The sequence below is a fragment of the Cervus canadensis genome, chromosome 25 (assembly GCF_019320065.1).
Source record: "Cervus canadensis isolate Bull #8, Minnesota chromosome 25, ASM1932006v1, whole genome shotgun sequence".
In the NCBI taxonomy this organism is placed as follows: domain Eukaryota; kingdom Metazoa; phylum Chordata; class Mammalia; order Artiodactyla; family Cervidae; genus Cervus; species Cervus canadensis.
The window spans coordinates 30,545,291-30,565,117 of NC_057410.1; the positions used below are offsets into that span (position 1 = coordinate 30,545,291).

The 19,827-nt window shown below is 38.2% G+C and overlaps 1 protein-coding gene across 1 annotated transcript in view; it reads left to right on the forward strand.

Moving 5' to 3' along the window:
- The window catches only part of USP44 (ubiquitin specific peptidase 44), a 29,068-nt gene that overhangs the window by 6,208 nt on the left and 3,033 nt on the right, over positions 1-19,827 (forward strand). The window contains exons 2-4 of the mRNA XM_043446597.1: positions 11,193-12,681; positions 15,078-15,273; positions 17,910-18,018. Of these exons, the coding sequence (XP_043302532.1) occupies positions 11,263-12,681; positions 15,078-15,273; positions 17,910-18,018 (1,724 nt within the window). The 5' untranslated portion in view covers positions 11,193-11,262. The remainder of the gene's footprint in view (positions 1-11,192; positions 12,682-15,077; positions 15,274-17,909; positions 18,019-19,827) is intronic.

Below are 19,827 nucleotides of genomic sequence, written 5' to 3' on the forward strand. Positions count from 1 at the left end.
TAAAAAAAGAAATAGAATAGGAAATATCAGGATACATCATTTTTATAAGAGTTGTGAAACTTTTGTTCCAGGTATGTGTGTTATATGTATACACACATATACTGGAACCTGATGTAAAGTTTCTCTGAGTCTTAGTTGAAGTTGGAAATTCACAGCTTTATTTGACTATGAAGAATAGAGAATTTTAAGTACAAGTGCTAAAGGCTGAAAGTAAAACTCTAAGATTAATTTGGCAGGAGAGTAATAAAAAGGAAAGCAAGAGTCCTGATGATGGGAGATCAGTTTGGATATTACTCCTGTACTTGAAGAGTGGTTTGTCCATAATGAGAGTGATAGTTCTGGAAATGGGAAGGAATAAAGACTTGGGGAATGGTAATCCCTATACACATGGGCTTCCCTGGTGGCTTAGTCAGTAAAGAATCTGCCTGCAATGCAGGAGACCCAGGTTCAATCTCTGGATCGGGAAGATCCCCTGGAGAAGGAAATGGAACCCACTCCAGTATTCTTGCCTGGAAAATTCCATGGACAGAAGAGCCTGGTGGGCTATAGTCCATGGGGTTGTAGGAGTCAGACACGACTTAGTGACTAAACCACCACCAGCCCTATGTATGACAAATTGAATGTTCACATGGAAAAGATGGGAGAGAGAAGTCAAATAAAAAACACAAAAACATTAAAAATTTCTAGCCTGGGTATTTGAATGATAATACAGCATCTTTAATAAGAGAATATTGGAAAAGCTAATTCTGTGATGTCAAGATGTGTAGGTAAGCTGACTTTGAAGTGCGCCTGGCACTGGTTCAGAAAGGCTAGGTCTAAAGATAGACTTGGTAGGCAACTATCTAGATCTGACCAGTCTCTGTTGGTACAGTGAGTTTATTACAGGAAGAGATTTGAAGAGCCCTTAAGATAGATTCCACAGTCCTCACTGGGTGATTCAGTTCAGTTGCTCAGTCATGTCTCACTCTTTGCAACCCCATGGACTGCAGCATGCCAGGCTTCCCTGTCCATCACCAACTCCCAGAGCTTGCTCAAACTTATGCCCATCTAGTCCATAGTGCCATCCAACCATCTCATCCTTTGCCGTCCTCCTCTTCTCCTGCCTTCAATCTTTCCCAGCATCAGGGTCTTTTCCAGTGAGTCAGTTCATCTCATCAGGTGGCCAAAGTATTGGAGCTTCAGCTTCAGCATCAGTCCTTCCAATGAATATTCAGGACTGATTTCCTTTAGGATTGACTGGTTTGATCTCCTTGCAGTCCAAGGGACTCTTGAGAGTCTTCTCCAATACCACAGTTCAAAAACATCATTTCTTGGTGAAGTCAGGTAGGCCTTAGAAGCCATCACTACGAACAAAGCTAGTGGAGGTGATGGAATTCCAGTTGAGCTGTTTCAAATCCTGAAAGAGGATGCTGTGAAAGTGCTGCACACAATATGTCAGCAAATTTGGAGAACTCAGCAGTGGCCACATGACTGGAAAAGGTCAGTTTTCATTCCAGTCCCAAAGAAAGGTAATGCCAAAGAATGCTCAAACTACCACACAATTGCACTCATCTCACACGCCAGTAAAGTAATGCTCAAAATTATCCAAGCCAGGCTTCAGCAATATGTGAACCATGAACTTCCAGATGTTCAAGTTGGTTTTAGAAAAGGCAGAGGAACCAGAGATCAATTGCCATCTGCTGGATCATCAAAAAGCAAGAGAGTTACAGAAAAACATCTATTTTTGTTTTATTGACTATGCCAAAGCGTTTGACTGTGTGGATCACAATAAACTGTGGACAATTCTGAAAGAGATGGGAATACCAGACCACCTGACCTGCCTCTTGAGAAATCTGTGTGCAGGTCAGGAAGCAACAGTTAAAACTGGACATGGAAAAAAAGATTGGTTCCAAATAGGAAAAGGAGTACGTAAAGGCTGTATATTGTCACCCTGCTTATTTAACTTATATGCTGGGTACGTCACGAGAAACGCTGGGCTGGAGGAAGCACAAGCTGGAATCAAGATTGCCAGGAGAAATATCAATGACCTCAGGTATGCAGATGACACCACCCTTATGGCAGAAAGTGAAGAACTAAAGAGCCTCTTGATGAAAGTGAAAGAGGGGAGTGAAAAAGTTGGCTTAAAGCTTAACATTCAGAAACCTAAGATCATAGCATCTGGTCCCATCACTTCATGGCAAATAGATGGGGAAACAGTGGAAACAGTGGCCGACTTTATTTTTCCAGGGTCCAAAATCACTGTGGATGGTGATTGCAGCCATGAAATTAAAAGACGCTTGCTCCTTGAAAGTTATGACCAACCTAGACAGCATGTTAAAAAGCAGAGACATTACTTTGCCAACAAAGGTCCGTCTGGTCAAGGCTATGGTTTTTCCAGTGGTCATGTATGGATGTGAGAGTTGGGACTATGAAGAAAGCTGAGCGCAGAAGAATTGATGCTTTTGAACTGTGGTGTTGGAGAAGACTCTTGAGAGTCCCTTGGACTGCAAGGAGATCCAACCAGTCCATCCTAAAGGAGATCAGTCCTGGGTATTCATTGGAGGGCCTGATGTTGAAGCTGAAACTCCAATACTTTGGCCACCTGATGTGAAGAGCTGACTCATTTGAAAAGATTCTGATGCTTGAAAAGATTGAGGGCAGGAGGAGAAGGGGACAACAGAGGATGAGACGGTTGGATGGCATCACTGACTCTATGGACATGAGTTTGGGTGGACTCTGGGAGTTGGTGATGGACAGGGAGGCCTGGCATGCTGCAGTTCATGGGGTCGCAAAGAGTTGTACACGACTGCGTGACTGAACTGAACCTAACTGAAGCCTTCTTTATGGTCCAACTCTCACATCCATGCATGACTACTGGAAAAACCATAGCTTTGACTAGACGGACCTTTGTTGGCAAAATGTCTCTGCTTTTCAATATGTGTCTAGGTTTGTCACAGCTTTTCTTCCAAGGAGCAAGCGTCTTTTAATTTCATGGCGGCAGTCACCTTCTGCAGTGACTCTGCAGTGAACATGTGGAGCCCAAGAAAATAAAGTCTGTCACTATTTCCATTGTTTCCCCATCTATTTGCCATGAAGTGGTGGTACAAGATGCCATGATCTTAGTTTTCTGGATGTTGAGTTTTAAACCAGCTTTTTCATTCTCCTCTTTCACTTTCATCAAGAGGCTCTTTAGTTCCTCTTCACTTTCTGCCATAAGGGTGGTGTCATCTGCATATCTGAGGTTATTGATATTTCTCCCAGCAATCTTGATTCCAGCTTCATTCCAGCCTGGCATTTCACTTGATGTACTCTGCATATAAGTTAAATAAGTAGGGTGACAGTATACAGCCTGGTCGTACTCCTTTCCCAATTTGGAACCAGTCCGTTGTTCCATGTCCAGTTCTAACTGTTGCTTCTTGACCTGCATATAGGTTTCTCAAGAGGCAGGTCATGTGGTCTGGTATTCCCACCTCTTTCAGAATTTTCCATAGTTTGTTGTGATCTACATAGTCAAACGCTTTGGCGTAGTCAATTAAGCAGAAGTAAATGTTTTTCTGGAACTCTCTTGCATTTTCTATGACCCAATGGATTTGGCAGTTTATCTCTGGTTCCTCTGCTTTTCTGAATCCAACTTGAACATCTGGAAGTTCATGGTTCACGTACTGTTGAATCCTGGCTTGGAGAATTTTAAGTATTACTTTGCTAGCGTGTGAGATGAGTGCAATTGTGCGGTAGTTTGAGCTTTCTTTGGCATTGCCCTTCTTTGGGATTGGAACGAAAACTGACCTTTTTCAGTCCTGTGGCCACTGCTGAGTTTTCCAAATTTGCTGGCATATTTAGTGCAACACTTTCACAGCATCATCGTTTAGGATTTGAAATAGCTCAACTGAAATTCCATCACCTTCACTAGCTTTGTTCCTAATGATGCTTCCTAAGGCCCACTTGACTTTGCATTGCAGGATATCTGGCCTTAGGTGAATGATCACACCATTGTGGTTATCTGGGTCATTAAAAAGATCTTTTATGCATAGTTCTATGTGTTCTTGCCACCTCTTCTTAATATCTTCTGCTTCTGTTAGATCCATACTATTTCTGTCCTTAATGGAGCCCATCTTTGCATGAAATGTTCCCTCGGTATCTCCAATTTTCTTGAAGAGATCCCTAGTCTTTCCCATTCTATTGTTTTCCTCTATTTCTTTGCATTGATCACTGAGGAAGGCATTCTTATCTCTCCTTGCTATTCTTAGGAAATCTGCATTCAGATGGGTATATCTTTGCTTTTCTCTTTTGCCTTTTGTTTCTCTTCTTTTCTCAGCTATTTGTAAGGCCTTCTCAGACAACCATTTTGTCTTTTTTGCATTTCTTTTTCTTGGGGATGGTCTTGATCACTGCCTCCTGTAAAATGTCACAAACCTCTGTCCATAGTTCTGGGTGGTACGTATAAGCAATTTTGTGCTGGTGAACCACAACAAGTTGAATATTTTACCTATAGTCTGATGTGTGCGTGAGTTAAACCCTTGACTAAAAATACTATATCTAATAAAATTTTGTTTTATTTCTCTTCTAGTCATTTTAGCTTTTTATTTTATAATTGCTTTAATGGTATGCTAACTCTGTAAAATAATTAGCTTTCAACAAGTCAAATTATTTTGTAAACTTTAGAGATTTGCTGAAGGAAATTTTAAAAATAAAGGTGCTTGTTCATTGATATAGCATGAAAAGTTTGAATAACTTGGTTTTCTTTGAATAAATTAAAATTTTTGTTGTCTTTAAGCAGTGAAGAATGACAGAAGCTTTCAGAATATTTATAAATCCATCTGTGGTTAAAATAAAGATAGCATATTTGGTTTAAGAAAAGCCTTTTCACAGCTGTTATTTGGAATTTCAAGTGTGAAACTTTTTAAAAAATGTATGAGAAAATGATATAGATAGTTTTAATCTTTATATACAGATTTCATTCAGAACATCTTGACTATTTGTATGTTGCTATTATATATAAGTACAGGTAATATTTTACCAGAATCTATATGGGGAATGCAAAAATGTTTTGTTAATTCCTTGTGAAATGAATATACTGCCAAAAATTACTTGTGCTATGTGCTGGAGCCAGAGTTAATACACAGCCTCTCAGCAGTGGATTAGCAAATGAAAAGAAGTGCTCTGAACCCTGGAGAAGGAGATAAGTGTCAAGAAATACTCCCATCCCCCTTTCTTCTCTTCTTGGCTTTTAGATCTTTGTGTGGTGAGGCTCCTCTGGGGATACCCTAGTAACTATCTCTGAGCTGTGGCTCCCAGCAGCAAAGCAAACTGGAGATCCCTGGAGGCTGCAGCCTGGCTCTCTAGACCCTGCTTTCTTCCCTGCCCTTGCCTTGGTTGTCCACCCCCTACTGGTTTCTTTCATAAATAGACTGGGTGAATGGGCCCCCTACTCTAAAATATTGATCTCGTGGTCTGTCATTCCACTATTCTGATTTCACTTCTTTGGATTTTTAAAAAGATTTTTTCTGAAAGATCCCCTTTTAAAATGCAAATACCCCTGGGAGAGGTCAGACCTCAGTCCTCAGCTAACATCTCAATTGTCAGTTAGCACCTAAATTCACCTTAGTACACATTTGCCTGAGAAGAACCCTGGCTAAAAGTGATAAAACTAGTGGGAAGCTAGCATTTATAATAATAGTAATAGTAGTAATATTATTATTGGAAGGTAAGATGTACTAAGAGCCAAATTATTAGCAGCCAAGAATTGTTGTAAGTGCTTTACAAATATAAATTTTCCTAATTCCCTCATCAACCTGTTGTTGTTATTACCACTGTTATTTTACAGATAAGAAAACAGGTATGTGGAACGTAAATGCTTGTGTGAGACTCAGGCATTTGGATTTCTTAGGGCTCTCTGTTTTGCTGTGAGACCTTCCCTGCTATATGGCCTGTCAGAGAAGTGGCATCTGATCAACATCACCATTTTGACAATTTTGCATCAAATGCAATCATGCTGTTTGATTATCGGCCACTTCCTGTTGAAGGTCAGGGGTCTTGCCATCATCTAAATAGATTTTTTAGTAACAACTGTAATGAAATTGACAAATTCCTTGTAACTAAGAGAATGTATTTGCAAGATATAGAGGAGAAGGAAGTAAAGAGACTAGTTTATAATTTAGCACTATCTTTCCTACTTAAAACTTATACAAGTAACACATTCGTTATTTTGAGGAATTTAAACTATGGATTAATAAAATAATTTACAGTCTGATCCTGAGATAACCCAAAAGTGAATGAATGAATATATGTGTGTATATATACATATGTTTTCTTCTCTAGGCTTTTTTTTTCTTTTGAGCCTTATTTTCTGAATGTTCTGCAAGATGTCAACTCATACTACCTCTTTAAAATTTCAGAATAAGGGACTTCCCTGGTTGTCCAGTGGTTAAGACTCCACACTTCCAATGCAGGGGACGTGGGTTCAATCCCTGGTCAGGGAGTTAAGATCCTGTATGCTGCATGTGTGGCAAAATAAAAAATAAATATATAAAATAATAGAGTAAGAATGAAATAATTTTCCTTCAGTGTAAACAGCATTTCCCACTTCATCTCTGCAAGAAGTTGAACTGATAATTATTGTCTGTGACTTGCCAGAAATGTGTTTAACAAAATTTTCTCTGTTTTCTTTTTGTGATCCCTTTCAAATAAAAAATAACCCTAGGTTCTTCTCTTGACCGCCATATTGAGTCAGTTCTTTGAACCAATGTTTGGTCTGCACTGATCTACCTCTGCTTCTATCTTGGCTTCAACAGTGCTACATCTTTAATTTCCTTGTAATATTTGGAACAGAAGTCTCCTTTAATCATACTCACCCTTCCTCTAGATCTGCCATTCAGATCCCTCTGTACCTACATATCTGATGGTGTCATTCTCCTTTATAGAATTCTAGAGTGGCTTCTTATTGCCCCTTGTAGACCATGGAAGCAGGCTTTGGGAATGATTCAGGCAGCGAATTCTCCAGGTCCCAAGTAGCGGTTAAAAGGGAAGTTTGGAATGTATTCTTGTTCCAGGTGGCCACGTCCCCTTTACTCTGCTACTGCACATAATGAGGAACAGGAGAGCCCCTAAAGTGTCAGGTCTGGGCCCCCATTGTTTGATGAAGTGTGCTGCTGCTCTGTGGAGAGTAAACTTTCAGTGGCAGCAAGTATCAAAAGTGGGAGACCACTAGGAGCCTAACTGCAGTAATCCACTTGACTTTGGCTTTGTCCAGGGTGGTAGTGGTGGTGGTGGTGTTCAGTCACTAAGTTGTGTCTAACTGTTTGAGACCCCATGGACTACAGCATGCCAGACTCTTCTGTCCTCCACTGTCTCCTGGCGTTTGCTCAGATTCCTGTCCATTGAGTCAGTGATGCTATCCAACCATCTCATCTTCTGCTGCCCCATTCTCCTTTGCCTTCCATCTTTCCCAGCATCAGGGTTTTCTCCAGGTAGAAAAGGTGAATTGGCTGTTTGCACCAGGTGGCCAAAGTATTGGAGCTTCAGCATCATTTCTTCCAGTGAATATCCAGGATTTATTTCCTTTCTGATTGACTGGTTGATCTCCTTGCAGTCCAGAGGACTCTCGAGAGTCTTCTCCAGCACAGCAGTTCAAAAGCGTCACTTCTTCAGCACTCAGCCTTCTTTATGGTCCAACTCTCATATGTATACATGACTACTGGAAAAACCATAGCTTTGACTATATGGACTTTTGTTGGCAAAGTGATGTCTCTGCTTTTTAATATGCTGTCTAGGTTTGTCATAGCTTTCCTTCCAAGGAGCAAGCATCTTTTAATTTCATGGCTGCAGTCACTGTCCATAGTGATTTCAGAGCCCAAAAAACTAAAACCTGTCACTGTTCCCACTTTGATTTCCGCTTTGATTTGCCTTGAAGTATTGGAACTGGATGCCATGAGCCTAGTTTTTTGCATGTTGAGTTTTAAGCCAGCTTTTTCACTCTCCTCTTTTACCTTCATCAGGAAGCTCTTTAGTTCCTTTTCACTTTCTGCTGTTAGAGTGGTGTCTTCTGCGTGTCGGAAGCTGTTGATGTTTCTCCCGGCCGTCTTGATTCCAGCTTGTGACTCACCCAGACGCATCTCTCATGTTGTCCTCTGCACATGAGTTTAACGGGTGATGGCATGCAGCTTGGTCATACTCCTTCCTCAATTTTGAACCAGTCACTTGTTCCGTGTCTGGTTCTAACTGATGCTTCTTGACCCACATACAAGTTTCTCTGAAGACAGGTAAGGTGGTCTGGTAGTCCCATCTCTTTAGGAATTTCCCACAATTTGTTATGATCCACAATCAGAAGCTTTAGCATAGTCAATGAAGCAGAAGTAGATGTTTTTCTGGAACTTTCTTGCTTTCTCCATGATCCCATGAATGTTGGCAGTTTGATCTCTGGTTCCTCTATCTCTTCAAAACCCAGCTTGTACATCTGGAATTTCTCAGTTCACATGCTGCTGAAGCTTGGCTTGAAGGATTTTGAGCATTACCTTGCCAACATGTGAAATGAAAGCAATCATATGGTAATTTGAACATTGTTTGGCCTTGCCCTTCTTTGGAATTGAAAGGAAAACTGACCTTTTTCAGTCCTGTGACCACTGCTGAGTTTTCCAAATTTCCTGACATATTGAGTGCAGCACTTTAATAGCATCATCTTTTAGGATTTTAAATAACTCAGATAGAATTCCATCAGTTCCACTAGCTTTGTTCATAGTAATGCTCTCTAAGGCCCACTTGACCTCACATTCCAGGATGTCTGGTTCTAGGTGAATGACCACACCATTGTGGTTTTCCAGGTCATTAAGACCTGTTTTGTATAGTTCTTCTGTGTATTCTTGCCATCTCTTCTTAATCTTTTCTGCTTCAGTCAGGTCCTTAACGGTTTCTGTCGTTTATCATGCCCATCCTTGCGTGAAATGTTCCCTTGGTATCTCCAGTTTTTGTAAAGAAATCTCTAGTCTTTCCCATTCTGTTGTTCCCCTCTATTTCTTCACATTGTTCATTTAGGAAGGCTTTCTTATCTCTCCTTGCTATTCTCTGGAACTCTGCATTCATTGGGATATATCGTTCCCTTTTTCCCTTGCCTTTCACTTTTCTTCCTTCCTCAGCCATTTATATAGCCTCCTCAAGAACTACTTTGCCTTCTTGCATATTTTTCTTGGGCATGGTTTTGATCACCACCTCCTATTACAATGTTATAAACCTCCATCCATAGTTCTTCAGGCAGATTCTTCAGATCTGTCTACCAGATCTAATCCCTTGAATCTATTTGTCACCTCCACTGTATAATCGTAAGTGGTTTGATTTAGGTTATACCTGAATGGCCTAGTCGTTTTCCCTTTCTTCAATTTAAGCCTGAATTTTGCAGTAAGGAACTGATGATCTGAGCTATGGTCAGCTCCAGATCTTTTTTTTTTTTGCTGACTGTGTAAGGATTCAGGGTGAAAAAGTAGAGATAATAAGTACTCAGATTCTAGATATATTTTGACAGTAGAACCAAATATTTTTACTTACGGATTGGTGTGTGGGGACAGAGAGAGATTGGAGACAAGTATGATCTCAGGATTATTAACCTCAGGACGTGGAAGGATTTAGGATAATGGAGTGTATTAATCACTGATGTCTTACTTTTGCTATTAGCAACAATTGTTGTTTGCTTACTCAAATAAAATACTATATTTGAATGGATTTTGGACCTCAGGAAATCTTGAGGGAAGAGGAGTGCACATGTGAGGTCTGGGGTTGGTAATTTTAAATCTATACTTGACAAACCCTGTATCTAAAAGTGAAGAAATTGTGGTAGGCAGGAGTATCTGATTGCTAAGACATTTTACAAGCAAAGAGGTGGAAAGAAAGCAAAAGTCAGCTTTACCTTTGCAGTTTTCTTAGGACCTGGAGATGTCATTTGCAAGTACCATTGAAATTCATATTGCTGTCCTAAAAATTTCAACGCGTTGATCATGCTGCACACAATGTTCTGAGTGTTCTGTATCTAGATCCCCACTGCAGCCCAAAGTTTGTGTTCAGTTTATGTTAAATCAATGAAGAAAACACTTCATGATGTCCTACTTTTTAACTAGATTTTGTTTTATTATTTTTAGGTACAGGTAGCAAATGTGTTCTTTTAATTGATAAAGGAACAAGTTTGATCAAAATCAGATTTCTTTTATTATGTTGGGGTTTGGGGATTGTGGGTTTGTGTTTTGGAGTAAGCCTCTAATTTCATATAATGTTTAGGCATGCAAGAATGTAAAAGATCATTATATTGACACTGATTTCTTATTTTTCCTTTTTTTCCTGTTGTTTGCTTATACATCTTTGCACATTCCTGAGAGTCTAGTCAAACACAAAAGACAGAAGGGAGAATACTTTTCTCTTAAGGCAAATTGTCAAGTCTATCAAATCAGAGTATGTTACAGAGCCATGAATTAAATAAAGGTCATTATGGGTATACTACTGGAAAGCCAAATTTTAAATAGTATTTAAAATTAGAATATTTAATATTATTTAAATAAATAGTATAACATTGATTTATTCTCTGTAGATGTGTGTCAAATATTTATTGTTTACTGAACATTTGCTATGTGCCAGATATTTGGTTATTTCAGTCCTTTAACAATTCAGTGAGGGTGGTATGATTTTCCCTGTTTCACAGACGAAGTTTAGAGAAGTTAAAATGTTTGCTCAAGTCAGATATAAAGCAGTATGTGGCAGAGGTAACATTCAAACGTAAGTTTTTCTACTTTAGCCTCTATGCTTATAACTATGATTATATTTTAGTAACTCCACTTAGGGCTCTTGGAATGTAGATATTAGTAAGATGTGTTTAGGTCTTGCCAGTCCCAAAGAAAAAGGAATGACAATTGGTAAATGGAATGTGAAAAGTGGTCACTACCATTCTTTACCAGTAGATGGTAGCATAAAATTGAAAACAATGTTTTTGAAAGGGAACCGTCAGAGAAAGTAATGTGTGTGTTCTTTCAGAGCAAGGCGGATGAGAGATTAGTGAAGTCTAGTGTAAATGAAAAGTGAGAATTGCCTTTGGTATTATGACAGGCAGCCCAGATATTAGGACCAGTGAGAGCAAATTAACAAAATTATTCCTGGAAAAATAATTCCTGGAAAAATACCTTGTAAAAAGAAAAATATTGGCTTTTTGTTTTTCTTTTATTAAAAATTGACATTGTTCTTAGTTTTCAGATGCTTCAAGTGTTGTCAACAGAGAGTTGTTTGGATTATGTGTTCCTCAGCTAGATTAAATAAATGCTAACAATGGATAAGTGCCAACACATTGGGCAGTTGCGGCTTGCTCAAGACCATTCCATCCTCAACCCGCAGAAATGGCATTGTGTGGACTGCAATACAACTGAGTCGATTTGGGCTTGCCTTAGCTGTTCTCATGTTGCGTGTGGAAGATATATTGAAGAACATGCACTCAGGCACTTTCAAGAAAGCAGTCATCCTGTTGCATTGGAGGTGAATGAGATGTATGTTTTTTGTTACCTCTGTGATGATTATGTTCTTAATGATAATGCAACTGGAGACCTAAAGTTACTACGAAGTACATTAAGTGCAATCAAAAGTCAAAATTATCACTGCACCACTCGTAGTGGAAGGGTTTTACGGTCTATGGGTACAAGTGATGATTCCTATTTCTTACATGATGGCACCCAATCTCTGCTTCAAAATGAAGACCAAATGTATACTGCTCTTTGGCACAGGAGAAGGATACTCATGGGTAAAATCTTTCGAACTTGGTTTGAGCAGTCACCCATTGGAAGAAAAAGGCAAGAACAATTTCAGGAGAAATTAGCAAAAAGAGAGGTGAAGAAAAGACGACAAGAACTATTAGAACATCAAGCTAAAGCAGAATTAGAAAGTATGCCTCCCAGAAAGAGTTTACGTTTGCAAGGTCTAGCTCAGTCCACCACAGTAGAAATAGTTCCTGTACCGCTGCAAACCTCAGCATTGCCAGCAAAAGATAAAGTAGTATCTACCTCAGAAGATGTAAGATTTAAAGAGGCTGATGACTCCTCTGTTAAACGAAGGCCAACAGTAACTCCTGGTGTAACAGGATTGAGAAATTTGGGAAACACTTGCTATATGAATTCTGTTCTCCAAGTATTGAGTCATTTACTTATTTTTCGACAATGTTTTTTAAAACTTGATCTGAACCAATGGCTGGCTGTGACAGCTAGTGATAAAACAAGATCATCTTATAAGCATCCTCCAGTCACAGATACAGTATCTCAAATGAATGAATGTCAAGAAAAAGAGCCATATTCTGTGCACTTCAGACATCCAAGTTTATCATCAGGACTAAGCGGCGGAGCACCAAAGAGTAGAAAGATGGAACTTATTCAGCCAAGGGAGCCAAGTTCACAATACATTTCTCTTTGTCATGAACTGCATACTTTGTTCCAAGTCATGTGGTCTGGAAAGTGGGCCTTGGTCTCACCGTTCGCTATGCTACACTCAGTCTGGAGACTAATCCCTGCTTTTCGTGGTTATGGCCAACAGGATGCTCAGGAATTTCTTTGTGAGCTTTTGGATAAAATACAACATGAACTAGAGACAACTGGTACCAAGTTACCAGCTCTTATCCCTACTTCTCAAAGGAAACTTATCAAGCAGGTTCTGAATGTTGTGAATAACATTTTTCACGGACAGCTTCTTAGTCAGGTATGGATTTTTTAAAAATCTTACTGTCATCTTGGGAAATTCATAAAGTGAAGCCTAAAAAATGCATATGCTTTGTATAGCTAATATGTTAGTGCTAGTACTGTTCTCAGGTCATACTTTTACAAGTATGTATGAAGACGTCAGCTCATTCCAACAGTTGTTTCACCTTCATGAATCATTGGAAGTAGTTTTATGTCCATGGTATTAAAGCTTTATGATGGGGGTGGGGCAGGAATTAGGAAACAGAGCTTCTTAGGTTAATAATACTGCATTCATTCTCTGAGGGATTGAGATGAGTTTAATTGCACAAGGAACAGATTTGAAGATACTTTTGTACTAGGAATGGTTTTGGTGCACACTTAGTAGTTTCAGGAACCAAGAAAGTAACCCTGGAGGATTTCCTGTAAAACCAAAGGGAGCAAGGACTGAAAACTTAAATAGGTAGATAGGAAAGTTTCAAGGTAAATAGATGTGATTTTATTTAGAAAGATCCTAAATAGTTTTCCTCTATTTTAATTATAGCTGTAAAAACTTCCCTTTGTGACAGTCACAGAACCAGAATCTTCCATCTAACTGATGATTCTCTAGAATGAGTAGACTCTTGGGTAGACTATTACTAGACATCAGCGCTCTTCTTTTCCAGAGCATAGAACTTTAAAAAATGTGTGTGTTGTTATTTTTTAACTGAGGCAGTTGAGTCACTTATACACATATTCAGTTGAACTGTTCCTCAGTTAATTTCTATGACGTTTATTTTACTTCATGTTTCAGAAATGTCTAGATTCTACATTGTGTGACTTAGCAAATAAGAGTTGTGGGGGTTGCATGCAATATTATTTTTCTATCATCTTTCTTTGTCATTTTTAACTTTTTATGTTACCTATATAGTACAGTAAATCTGTGTAGAAGAAAAGAAGAAAATCATACATTAGTCCCAGAGCTCCACACAACCCATGCATAAAACTATGAATATTTTGGTATATTTCCTTCTAGTTTTTTCTGAATATCTATACATATTTTTGCTCTAATTATATGGTCATGTTGAATTTACCTGCTTCTTTTTCCAAATGATTTCCTTAAGACAGAGTCCTGGAATTACTTTGTCAAAGGGTAATACTTTTGATATGTGGTTGCAGATTCTTTTCCAGAAAGTTACCATTTCATGTTTTGAATAGTGTGAGAGTGTATGTACTTGTTTTTTTCCTTTATGGATGAATTTTGAATTTAATAAAAGTTGTTATGCCATCACTTTGCTCTCTTCCTTTCTAATGTGTAATAAATACTTAGAAAATTGGTCTTTTCAGAAGATTCAGAGGTTGGTTGCTGGAATGGCTTTTTGAACCTGCCATATTCAAGAAACTGTTCTCAAAAGGTCAAACCTTGGTCCTAGTGAGTCCCCAAACTATTAACACTAGGGGTATTCTTCTTTTCTTTGTGTCAGTGTATTTAATTTAAAATGTAGATTACAATTGGCTTCTTTATTTTGTTGTGTGTTCCAGGAATATAGCTTTTGTGAAAGTGTTTAGTAATATTTCACATCATGTGGATTATTAGATCTTTAAAATCTATCTTCAGTTATGGGCAGTGTTGGCATTAAATCCTGCTGAATGCTTTACCAAAGTTATTCTTTCCTTTTTCAGTTACTATATTTCCTATGTAAGTTGTCAGAAAGGCTTCCTGTTCTTTGAGGTTCCTATATTTTGATCAGGATTTTAATGTAGTGTTGTTTGCTTTAAGTGGAAGTATTTGTATGTATTTTATATATACTATCTTTTGAAATTAGTGCTTCAAAATTGGTATATACTAATTCAAAATTGGAAATTGGTAGTACTTCAAAATCTGTATATACTAATATACTAACATAAAAGTATGCTATATTTTAAAATTTGCATATAAAAATATACTGATAGCATTTTACTTGCATTATGGTTAAGAAGTTATAGGGATTTGGGAAGAGAAAACCCATCAGTGAAAGATGAGAAAGGAAAAAGGGCAAAGAACTTCAAGTCTAATTAATCTAAGCACATTAAATGTATATAAATATATATTATATGTATAGACACACATACACAACACATACGTATACACACAGTGTATATCTAATTAAGTGAGCCCATAGTTTGTTTGTTTGTTTTTACTAAATTCAGACTTGACTGAACTTAGTAAAAAAAAGCCCATAGAGCTTTTTGAATGCCTCATAGTTAAAGCCCATCAACGCATAGTGGGTTTATGGAAGAAAATATTATTCCCTGAAAATAATATAAAGCAGATCATTCAGAATTCTGATAGTACATTTTCAGAAGAAAAGCTTATTTACAGGTAATGACTTCTAGTGAAAGGAGTAAATATTTTGACAGAAGGATTGTAATCTGAGAAACTAATATTTCTATTTGCAGGTTACATGTCTTGCATGTGACAACAAATCAAATACCATAGAACCTTTCTGGGACTTGTCACTGGAATTCCCAGAAAGATACCAATGCAGTGGAAAAGATAGTACTTCCCAGCCGTGTCTGGTTACTGAAATGTTGACTAAGTTCACAGAAACCGAAGCTTTAGAAGGAAAAATCTACATGTGTGACCAGTGTAATTGTAAGTAGAGGCTGTATATTCTCTTTGTTTTTCTAAGGTTAGCAAAGAGAAACACAAATGAGGGGAAACTGGAAGAAATTCCCTAAGTAACAGGTATAGAAATAAATTATTTATCAAAAGAAATGTGGGCTACATATTTCTGCTTTTTAATTGATGTTTGTGAACTACATGTTTGTTTTGCCTTATTGATGACATTAAAATATTTTTGATCCTATAGTAAGTTGTAGAAAAGATTCATAAAATAAAATTTAAATTTAATATGTGAGTAGAATAAAGTAGTGAAGGGGAATAGTAAAAGGTATTTAGTACTGAATGAAATGATTAGTTTATGAGTCTTTTTGGTGCACATTAAAACATTGATATATAGATAACATATGTATATGTGTGTGTATACACACTTATAAAATAGGAAATAATATACACTGCTGGACTGCTGCAAAGGACATTGGCTTCATAAAAACAAAGATTTATTAAAAAATCATCCATTGACTGTCTCCTATAATTAGTCATTGTTCTAGTCATTGTGGAAAGAGGAAAGACACTTTCAAGATGCTCACATACCTAATGGAGGAAACAGGTAGACAAGGTCTACTGTGATAAGCTCTTCTAATGGAAGTGAGCATAGGAACCCAGCACTGGGGGATGAAACAGTCGTTTCAATTAAACAGAAGCATCCTCTTCCAGAGAAATGGTAGATAAAACCACATCAGATTTGCTACGTCTTCATCCGGTTTCTTTATCTCTAGCAATGTGTAGTACATGGCATTTTAAACGTTTATACTATATATTTGCAGATATTCTCCTTAATCTCCATGTCTGAAAAAAAAAATGACTCTTGGGTGTTCGATAATAAACTCCTAAGGTAACATAAAAGAACCAGTGGCTGTTCCAGCATTAAAAAAATGGCATATAAGTTGCTGGTGTTCTAGAACAACTTATACCAACATTGTTTTCCGAGTGCTGCCTATTATGAAATCTGTTGTAAATAGGAGCCTAATATTTATAAGATTAGAAGAAAATAAACCTTTATTGATAAAGTGTATAGTGTTTATTTTCTTGAACATAAATGTGAATGGTCCTAGATGTTTTCTTCACCAAATCTGGGAGTAGAAAGATATGAAAATAAATGCAGAAAATGATAACATGTTTATATCTGCTGGGTCCACCAAATAAAGGCCTAAAAGAGCTGTTTGAATTTAATCTATGATGGCAAATGTTTAAAACTATAATTCAAGGAGTTAACATCCTTTGTCTAGCTACACTTGTACCATATATTCTGGGAGACAACCCAAAGTTAAGTCCCTAAGATCTTGCAGCAGTCTGATACCTGGATCTCCGGAGCATAGACCTGGAGGAAAGACTTCTGGTGGAAAGAGGAGTTGGGTTAGAGGACAGCCTCATGGTGGACTGATTCCACTTCCTATAAGAAGTAGCTTCTCCTGTGGCTGGCTTTGTGGTTGATATACAAATTGAAGGATAACTCCTGGATATCAGGAGCAAATTTTGGTAGCCAGTGGCCTAGAGAGAAGCTGCAGCATAAGGTCCATAGGTGGACCTCTAGAGATAGCAGAGGGTAAAAAGAATCCTCAGTTCCCCTTGTTTGAGATCTGGTACTAAAATACCAAGACATCGAAGGAGATCTCAGATACAGAGCTAATGAAGGCTTGCTTTCTCAGGCGGTGCTGGGTTGGATCTCCAGGAAGTGGGGAGGGGTGCTCTGGGCAAAAAGTTTCCATGCCCATGGGATCCTGATTAGCCTCAAGAAGTGAATTGACCATGATTGATTAGACTTTGGTAAGAGTATATTACAGTATGTGTTTAGGGAGTAATTTTTCCTTTTAGTTGGCATAGCCAAATCAATTTAAAAATATTATAGCACTATATCTTTCTGTTGCCTTATTTCAGGACTATATTAAATCATATACAGTGTAATGTAGGGGATTGGTTCCAGGCACACCTACTTATACTGAAATCTGCCAATCTGCCAAACCATCCCTGAAGATTTCACATCTACAGATTCAACCAACTGGATGTAAATTTCAATCCATGGTTCGTTGAATCTGTGTGTGCGAAACATACAGTCAACTGTGTCAACTGTGATTGAAAAAGATAAAAATCTGCATGTTAGTGGACCCATGTAGTCCAAGCCTTTGTTGTTCAAGGGTCAGCTATGCTTATTATTTGTTTACCTGTCTGCCTTGACTAACTCATAAGTTTTGTGTGTGTGGTTTACATGATTGTGGGATTCCCTGGTGTTTCAGATGATAAAGAGTCTGCCTGCAGTGTGGGAGACCTGATTTTGATCCCTGAGTCGAGAAGATCCCCTGGAGAAGGAAATGGCAACCCACTCCAGTATTCTTGCCTGGACAATCCCATGGACAGAGGAGCTGTCCATGGGGGCTACAGTCCATGGGGTCACAAAGAGTCAGACACGACTGAGCGACTTCACTTTCACTTTCTTTTACATGATTGTTAAGTGTCTTGAGAGCAAGGCCATGCCTTTATCTTTAGCCCTGTATAATGCCTATAACTCAGTAGATGTTTAATTGATAATACATGTCTGAATTATTTTGAGTTTACTCAAGCATTTCATTGTATCCTTAAATTTGCATCTCATTCTGTCTTTGATATCATAGCAAAACGTAGAAGGTTTTCCTCAAAACCAGTTATACTCACAGAAGCACAAAAACAGCTTATGATTTGCCACCTACCTCAGGTTCTCAGACTCCATCTGAAACGATTCAGGTTAGTAGTAGAATAAAGTTTAATACTTGACTGGGAGACTTATCTACTTCTGCTTTTTTTTTTTTAAAGGAGAAAAAATTCTGTCATTATCTCTAGCCCTAATCATAAACAACATGTTCAGTAACTATCCTTCTGATACTATCTTCCCTTATAGAATACATTGCTGATAGCAGACTCCTTGCATTTTGGTTTGCGCAGTATATTATTGTCCTAGTCTCTGCTTATAGTGTATAATATTCAGCATGTTTTAGGTACAAAATTTTAAAATTAAAATCTATAGCTTGAGAGTATTTGACCCGATTGCTTCATGCTTGGAAAATGCCCGATGTCCATATTCTTTGGGGAATATAATGTAGAATTTTTTTCTCAAGATTATAGTCAAGCATTCACAGAAATAATGATGAAGTAGAAATACTAAGTACCACAAACTACATACAAATGAATTTATCAGAGCCCTAGAGGAAGGCATTCGCTGATATCTAAACATTCCCAAAGCCTCCCTAATGGCACAGGGGACTTCATGTAATTTAAATCTCAGTTCATATGTCATCTCAGGACTTTTTCTGACCACCGTATTTAAAAGTAGCACCACCAACTGTGTCACATTACCTACCCTATTTTTGCTTCTTGGCAGAAACCAATATCTGCAATAGTTGATTTATTAATACCTGTTTCTGTCCCCCTAAACAGAAGTTCAGTAATGACAGTGGTCTTGTCTTTTCATTCCTGTATTCCAAAATCCAGAACTGAGCTCAGTACATAGGTGCCCCAAAATACTAAGTGAATGAATGGGATGTATGCAAGAGGAGGAACACTTTAGCCTCAAAGCAACATGAACAAAGGTATGAAGGAACAGGAAAGGGTACACAACAAAAGGTTTAGTGAAGAGTCTGGGTGAGACCTGCCAGGGTGTGTGAAATCAAGTGGAATGAAAATTGTTTTGTGTTAATATTGTCCAGGGGGCTTCCCAGGTTGTGCTAGTGGTAAAGAACCCGCCTGCCAATGCAGGAGACATAAGAGACAGGTTTGATCCCTGGGTCGGGAAGATTCCCTGGAAGAGGGCATGGTAACCCACTCCAGTACTTTTGCCTGGAGAATCCCATGGACTGAGGAACCTGGTGGGCTACAGTTCATAGGGTCGCAAGGAGTTGGACACAACTGAAGCGACTTAGAATGCACGATATCGCCCAGGGCCAGGTAGCAAAGGCCCGGGAACATGGAGAGGTCAGACCATATATGAGATTTTATAGATAGAATTAAAAGGGTTTAAACTTCTGGTACTTAACTGGCTACTATCAATCACTGAACTTTTTGTGCTTCATAATTGCCTCTTTAATCTGCCATTTGAAGCTCAGCTTAATTTAAACCTATTTGCCTCCCTTGCATCTTCTAACCAAAATATTTGTGATGCTTCCATGCCGTATTTCTGATTCAGGGACCATTTTTATGCTGCCTTTACCACCACATTTATCTTTTTCCTTTCTCTTCATCTATTAAAAATGTACTATTATATTTGCCAGTATATAAAACATATAGGGCATATAAAAAGGAGAATGGGATTGGGGAGGGGCACACAAGAGCTTTAGAAGAAACGTAAGAAACAGAACATTTCTAATGCCTTACAAGCTCCCCATTGTGCCTCCTAGTCCTGTTCCCTCTCTCAGAAATAAATCATGACTTTTTGGTGTAGTGTTATCTTGTTATCATTTTACTATATTTTTATCAGCAGACAAAAAGGGATATCCTGCTCATCAACGGAAATAAATTATTTTCTAGTTACTGACTAGTACCAACTGACAAGTACTTATT